Source organism: Corvus hawaiiensis, unplaced genomic scaffold (assembly GCF_020740725.1).
Source record: "Corvus hawaiiensis isolate bCorHaw1 unplaced genomic scaffold, bCorHaw1.pri.cur scaffold_241_ctg1, whole genome shotgun sequence".
NCBI classification, from domain to species: Eukaryota; Metazoa; Chordata; class Aves; order Passeriformes; family Corvidae; genus Corvus; species Corvus hawaiiensis.
Genome location: NW_025963313.1, coordinates 45,001 through 52,343, shown reverse-complemented (window position 1 = coordinate 52,343; position 7,343 = coordinate 45,001). Strand labels below are relative to the sequence as shown.

Sequence of the window (7,343 nt, the reverse complement as noted above, 5' to 3'; positions counted from 1 at the left end):
GCGCCCCCGCGGCTCGCCGGAGCGGCGGCGGGGGCCGGGGACCTCGGCGGACCCCGAAAGAACCGGCCCGAAGGCGGCCGCCCGGCCCCCGGCCCCCGCCGGCGGGCGGGGCTCCTGCCGCCGGAGGCCGCCCGCTCCCTGCCGGCCTGCAGCGCCGCGGCGCCGCGCCCCCGCGGCTCGCCGGAGCGGCGGCGGGGGCCGGGGACCTCGGCGGACCCCGAAAGAACCGGCCCGAAGGCGGCCGCCCGGCCGCGGCCCCGGCCCCGGCCCCGCCCCCGGCCCCCGCCCCGGCCCCCGCCGGCGGGCGGGGCTCCAACCGCCGGAGGCCGCCCGCTCCCTGCCGGCCTGCAGCGCCGCGGCGCCGCGCCCCCGCGGCTCGCCGGAGCGGCGGCGGGGGCCGGGGACCTCGGCGGACCCCGAAAGAACCGGCCCGAAGGCGGCCGCCCGGCCCCGGCCCCCGCCGGCGGGCGGGGCTCCTGCCGCCGGAGGCCGCCCGCTCCCTGCCGGCCTGCAGCGCCGCGGCGCGGCGCCCCCGCGGCTCGCCGGAGCGGCGGCGGGGGCCGGGGACCTCGGCGGACCCCGAAAGAACCGGCCCGAAGGCGGCCGCCCGGCCGCGGCCCCCGGCCCCGGCCCCGCCCCCGGCCCCCGCCCCGGCCCCCGCCGGCGGGCGGGGCTCCAACCGCCGGAGGCCGCCCGCTCCCTGCCGGCCTGCAGCGCCGCGGCGCGGCGCCCCCGCGGCTCGCCGGAGCGGCGGCGCGTGCCGGGGACCTCGGCGGACCCCGAAAGAACCGACCCGAAGGCGGCCGCCCGGCCCCGGCCCGGCCCCGGCCCAGGCCCCCTCCTGGTGGGCGGGGCCAGTCGCGCCGGAGCGGCCGTCGGCTTCGTTTCCTCTTCCTCCCTATGTACCTGCTTCCCCCTCCCGCTGTCTCCCTAGAAGTGCTCTGCTCTGGTGGAGCTGGGCGTGGTGCCCGGGGTGGGGTGGGGAGTCCGTTTTGGTGCGTCAATGTGTGCGGGCTGGCCGAGCTAAGGGCACACGATCCTCCTGAGCGTGGCCGGGTGTGGTGTGGGCCCCCAAGAAAACGAAATAAAATGTGCAAAAATTTTTTTTTCCCCCAGGAAACTTTCTTGTTCCTAGCAGAAGAAAGATGTACTCGTTCAAAAATTAAAGGTCGATTTTCGTCGAAAATATTTATTGGTTTTGAAACCGGGTTCTCCGGCGGGACAGGGCTGCTAGAGCCATCCGGTTCCGGGGCGTTCCGGGGCTGTGGGGTTCCCCCGGCTCTGGGATGGCCGGAGGATGCCTTGTCTCCGGGGTCGGCTGCGCCCACCAGCTGTTGCCGGAGCCGTCAGCGTACCGTCCTGGTGTCATCCGGCCAGAGGGCGAACAGGTCTACCCGGATCCGGGCGCGGGCGCGGGCGCCAGGCGCGCCGCGAAGCCGTCGGCGTGGCCCCGCCGGCGGCGCCCGGTCGCGGGGCGACCAGGTCTACCCGGCCCGGGGGCGGCCCCGGGAGGACAGGTCTACCCGGATCCGGGCGCGGGCGCGGGCGCCAGGCGCGCCGCGAAGCCGTCGGCGTGGCTCCGCCGGCGGCGCCCGGTCGCGGGGCGACCAGGTCTACCCGGCCCGGGGGCGGCCCCGGGAGGACAGGTCTACCCGGATCCGGGCGCGGGCGCGGGCGCCAGGCGCGCCGCGGAGCCGTCGGCGTGGCTCCGCCGGCGGCGCCCGGTCGCGGGGCGACCAGGTCTACCCGGCCCGGGGGCGGCCCCGGGAGGACAGGTCTACCCGGATCCGGGCGCGGGCGCGGGCGCCAGGCGCGCCGCGAAGCCGTCGGCGTGGCTCCGCCGGCGGCGCCCGGTCGCGGGGCGACCAGGTCTACCCGGCCCGGGGGCGGCCCCGGGAGGACAGGTCTACCCGGATCCGGGCGCGGGCGCGGGCGCCAGGCGCGCCGCGAAGCCGTCGGCGTGGCTCCGCCGGCGGCGCCCGGTCGCGGGGCGACCAGGTCTACCCGGCCCGGGGGCGGCCCCGGGAGGACAGGTCTACCCGGATCCGGGCGCGGGCGCGGGCGCCAGGCGCGCCGCGGAGCCGTCGGCGTGGCTCCGCCGGCGGCGCCCGGTCGCGGGGCGACCAGGTCTACCCGGCCCGGGGGCGGCCCCGGGAGGACAGGTCTACCCGGATCCGGGCGCGGGCGCGGGCGCCAGGCGCGCCGCGAAGCCGTCGGCGTGGCTCCGCCGGCGGCGCCCGGTCGCGGGGCGACCAGGTCTACCCGGCCCGGGGGCGGCCCCGGGAGGACAGGTCTACCCGGATCCGGGCGCGGGCGCGGGCGCCAGGCGCGCCGCGGAGCCGTCGGCGTGGCTCCGCCGGCGGCGCCCGGTCGCGGGGGCGACCAGGTCTACCCGGCCCGGGGGCGGCCCCGGGAGGACAGGTCTACCCGGATCCGGGCGCGGGCGCGGGCGCCAGGCGCGCCGCGAAGCCGTCGGCGTGGCTCCGCCGGCGGCGCCCGGTCGCGGGGCGACCAGGTCTACCCGGCCCGGGGGCGGCCCCGGGAGGACAGGTCTACCCGGATCCGGGCGCGGGCGCGGGCGCCAGGCGCGCCGCGAAGCCGTCGGCGTGGCTCCGCCGGCGGCGCCCGGTCGCGGGGCGACCAGGTCTACCCGGCCCGGGGGCGGCCCCGGGAGGACAGGTCTACCCGGATCCGGGCGCGGGCGCGGGCGCCAGGCGCGCCGCGAAGCCGTCGGCGTGGCTCCGCCGGCGGCGCCCGGTCGCGGGGCGACCAGGTCTACCCGGCCCGGGGGCGGCCCCGGGAGGACAGGTCTACCCGGATCCGGGCGCGGGCGCGGGCGCCAGGCGCGCCGCGAAGCCGTCGGCGTGGCTCCGCCGGCGGCGCCCGGTCGCGGGGCGACCAGGTCCACCCGGCCCGGGGGCGGCCCCGGGAGGACAGGTCTACCCGGATCCGGGCGCGGGCGCGGGCGCCAGGCGCGCCGCGAAGCCGTCGGCGTGGCTCCGCCGGCGGCGCCCGGTCGCGGGGCGACCAGGTCTACCCGGCCCGGGGGCGGCCCCGGGAGGACAGGTCTACCCGGATCCGGGCGCGGGCGCGGGCGCCAGGCGCGCCGCGGAGCCGTCGGCGTGGCTCCGCCGGCGGCGCCCGGTCGCGGGGCGACCAGGTCTACCCGGCCCGGGGGCGGCCCCGGGAGGACAGGTCTACCCGGATCCGGGCGCGGGCGCGGGCGCCAGGCGCGCCGCGAAGCCGTCGGCGTGGCTCCGCCGGCGGCGCCCGGTCGCGGGGCGACCAGGTCTACCCGGCCCGGGGGCGGCCCCGGGAGGACAGGTCTACCCGGATCCGGGCGCGGGCGCGGGCGCCAGGCGCGCCGCGGAGCCGTCGGCGTGGCTCCGCCGGCGGCGCCCGGTCGCGGGGCGACCAGGTCTACCCGGCCCGGGGGCGGCCCCGGGAGGACAGGTCTACCCGGATCCGGGCGCGGGCGCGGGCGCCAGGCGCGCCGCGAAGCCGTCGGCGTGGCTCCGCCGGCGGCGCCCGGTCGCGGGGCGACCAGGTCTACCCGGCCCGGGGGCGGCCCCGGGAGGACAGGTCTACCCGGATCCGGGCGCGGGCGCGGGCGCCAGGCGCGCCGCGAAGCCGTCGGCGTGGCTCCGCCGGCGGCGCCCGGTCGCGGGGCGACCAGGTCTACCCGGCCCGGGGGCGGCCCCGGGAGGACAGGTCTACCCGGATCCGGGCGCGGGCGCGGGCGCCAGGCGCGCCGCGAAGCCGTCGGCGTGGCTCCGCCGGCGGCGCCCGGTCGCGGGGCGACCAGGTCTACCCGGCCCGGGGGCGGCCCCGGGAGGACAGGTCTACCCGGATCCGGGCGCGGGCGCGGGCGCCAGGCGCGCCGCGGAGCCGTCGGCGTGGCTCCGCCGGCGGCGCCCGGTCGCGGGGCGACCAGGTCTACCCGGCCCGGGGGCGGCCCCGGGAGGACAGGTCTACCCGGATCCGGGCGCGGGCGCGGGCGCCAGGCGCGCCGCGAAGCCGTCGGCGTGGCTCCGCCGGCGGCGCCCGGTCGCGGGGCGACCAGGTCTACCCGGCCCGGGGGCGGCCCCGGGAGGACAGGTCTACCCGGATCCGGGCGCGGGCGCGGGCGCCAGGCGCGCCGCGGAGCCGTCGGCGTGGCTCCGCCGGCGGCGCCCGGTCGCGGGGCGACCAGGTCTACCCGGCCCGGGGGCGGCCCCGGGAGGACAGGTCTACCCGGATCCGGGCGCGGGCGCGGGCGCCAGGCGCGCCGCGAAGCCGTCGGCGTGGCTCCGCCGGCGGCGCCCGGTCGCGGGGCGACCAGGTCTACCCGGCCCGGGGGCGGCCCCGGGAGGACAGGTCTACCCGGATCCGGGCGCGGGCGCGGGCGCCAGGCGCGCCGCGGAGCCGTCGGCGTGGCTCCGCCGGCGGCGCCCGGTCGCGGGGCGACCAGGTCTACCCGGCCCGGGGGCGGCCCCGGGAGGACAGGTCTACCCGGATCCGGGCGCGGGCGCGGGCGCCAGGCGCGCCGCGAAGCCGTCGGCGTGGCTCCGCCGGCGGCGCCCGGTCGCGGGGCGACCAGGTCTACCCGGCCCGGGGGCGGCCCCGGGAGGACAGGTCTACCCGGATCCGGGCGCGGGCGCGGGCGCCAGGCGCGCCGCGAAGCCGTCGGCGTGGCTCCGCCGGCGGCGCCCGGTCGCGGGGCGACCAGGTCTACCCGGCCCGGGGGCGGCCCCGGGAGGACAGGTCTACCCGGATCCGGGCGCGGGCGCGGGCGCCAGGCGCGCCGCGGAGCCGTCGGCGTGGCTCCGCCGGCGGCGCCCGGTCGCGGGGCGACCAGGTCTACCCGGCCCGGGGGCGGCCCCGGGAGGACAGGTCTACCCGGATCCGGGCGCGGGCGCGGGCGCCAGGCGCGCCGCGGAGCCGTCGGCGTGGCTCCGCCGGCGGCGCCCGGTCGCGGGGCGACCAGGTCTACCCGGCTCCGGCGGGACTTGGGCAAATTTCGGCAGGGGCCGGGTAGACCTGTTGCCCCACCCGTCCCGGAAGTTCACCAAGGGGTCGCTGTTTCTGGCTGCCTCCAGTTGCGTCATGGTAGGAGGCGGCGTGCGCCAGCGCACCGCCCCGGTCAAGTACGATTGGTTCTCTTGGAGGCGTCCGGGGCCTCGGACTCGCCTGTCCGTATTATGGGAGCGGGTGATGGGCCGTGTCCCCGCAGGCTGTGTCAGTGCCTGTGTTGAAGGCCAAGAGCGGCGGCCGCGCGCGCGGTTGCCAGAACGAAGAGTGTCGAACGAGCGGGATAGGAGTCGCGTGGCTTTATCCCGGCTTCCCAGCCCCAGTGACGGGCAAGGCCGAAAGACGGCGCGAGCTGCTTGGCGGCCTAGGTGGGGTGGAGAGAGAGCGAGCCGTGAGTGTATCCCCCCCCTCCGACCCTGGCGGCTGCCGACTCCGTGCAGGGGGGCCGCAGGGAAAATCCGGTGGTGGCCCGAGGCGGCGGCGCCTCGTTCCTTTCCTGCCCGGCCTTAAGCCGGCCGCCCGCTCGGCGCGGGCTCGGTTTTCGGCTGTCAGTCTGGTGCGGTGGCTGGCAGCCGGTGGGGCGAACGCGGCCGGGGCGCGCTGTGTTTCGCGGAGCCCTGACGGGGCTTTCCCTGGCCCTTCCCCGAGAGCTCCGAGGATGGTGGGCCCAGTTGGCCGAGGTGGCGGCGCCCCGTTCCCGGCTCCCGACCTGTGCTTGGTGTGTCGGCGGTGCCTCGGGAACGCTCGGTGGGGCGCGCGGCCTTGCCTCGGCCTCGCCCGGTTGGCCGAGGGGCTCGGTGACGGGAGTCGCCCGATGTTGCTGCGGGGCGGCGGGGCGGCGGCGCCTCGCCCCCCCCCCCGTCCCGCTGTGTTTTGAAGTTGCGTCCCCCTTCCTCGGCCCTAAGCTGGGGAACCCGCGCAGCGGGCGGGAATGTCTCAGGGGCGGCGGCCGGCCTGCGGTGGCCGGCCTGCCTGCCGAGAGTGGACCGGAAGCCCGACAGAGAGCCCTGTGAGAATGCTGCTGGCGAGGCGGCGGCGCCTCGCCCTTCCTTGTTTTCGGCCGGCGTTGACTGAGCCGCGACGCTGGGGCGGCCCGTGGTGTCTGGCCTGTCCCGGCTGCCGTGGTTGCCGGCGGGCTGGGTTGCGAGAAGGTCCACTGTTTCAGGCGTGTGTGCCGGCTTGTGCGGTTGCAGTGGGGGGTGCCCGCCCCGGCCTACGCTTTTTATTTCTCATTTTTTTTTCTACCCGCTTTGCGGCCTTAAGCCGCCGCGGCACGACGGGAGAAGCGCGGCACGAAGGCGCGCGGGCCCACCCGAACGCGAAAGGGAAAGAAGGAAGCGTTCGAGCGGTTGTTTTCCCCGGGAGTCCGTGTTAGGGGGGGGGGGAGTGAGAGGCGCGGGCCTCGCCCCCCCGGGGCCGCGGCCCCCGTGGGTAGCACGGGGTCATGTGACGCGCTGTCGGTCGTGCCTTTTTTTTTTTTTTTTTTTTTTTTTTTGCTGCTTGCCGTTCCCGCCCGGCTTTTCCGGAGGGAAGCCGATCGCCGCGAGGCGGGCGAAAGCCGGTGGCCCGTGGGCATGGTCGGTGGCACTTCCTCGCACGCTCGGAAAGGTTCCCTGGGGCGTCGGGAGCGCGGCCTTGGCCGTGGCCTCCCTCCCCCGGTTGGTGCCGTCCCGATGTTGTCTCGCTCGATAAAGGGAGTCGTCGTCCGCAGCCGGGGTCGGGTGGCGGCACCCTCCCCGCGCTTCTCCGCTGTGACCGATGCGAAAGCCGCTGCGAAGTCGGCCCGCCGGCGTCGGCGGCCTCTCGGGTGCGTCGGGGAGGCTCGGCGGCGCCAAGCCGCGGGCAGGGGCCTCTCGGGGACGTGTCCCGCCCGTGGAAAAAAGCAGCCCCGCGTCCGTCTGCCCGCTGCCCGCCTGGAACCGTGGCGGAGCTCGGCCGGTGGGTGCGCGCTTCGGGCTGCCGTTGTCCCAGGACCGAGGCCGCGGGGCCTTCTTTCGCTCCTCTTTTGTCAGCCGATCGATGAGGCTTTTCGGGTCGCGTCGGAAAGGGCCCCCGGCGGGCCGGCTCTTCCGGGGCTCTCTGTAATGGGGAAGCCACGGCGGTGTCCGGTGCTCTGGCAGGGCGGTCTCCTTTCCAATTCGCTTCCCGTCGCAGGCGAGGTGTCGCCGCTCCCGCTGCCGGGAGGGCGTCTTTACCGTCCCGGGCTGTGTGACGGCCGCGTGGCCCCGCGAGCCCTCAGGTGTCCTTCAAACCACGCGAGGTCGCTGGTGCTGGCCCCGGCCCGGGTCGTGCCCGTGGGTGCCGGCCGCGAGCAGCGCTTGGGCGGCGGTGCG

At 78.9% G+C, this 7,343-nt stretch overlaps 1 protein-coding gene across 1 annotated transcript in view; it reads right to left on the bottom strand.

Moving 5' to 3' along the window:
- Nucleotides 1-4,972: 4,972 nt before the first annotated feature.
- Nucleotides 4,973-7,343, bottom strand: part of LOC125320870 (collagen alpha-1(I) chain-like) — a gene marked incomplete at its 3' end in the record, with an annotated part of 6,104 nt that continues 3,733 nt past the window's right edge. Inside the window, exons 5-7 of the mRNA XM_048293293.1 lie at nt 6,515-7,254; nt 5,720-6,166; nt 4,973-5,374 (exon numbers count right to left, since the gene is read on the bottom strand). Coding sequence (XP_048149250.1) covers nt 4,973-5,374; nt 5,720-6,166; nt 6,515-7,254 — 1,589 coding nt within the window. The remainder of the gene's footprint in view (nt 5,375-5,719; nt 6,167-6,514; nt 7,255-7,343) is intronic.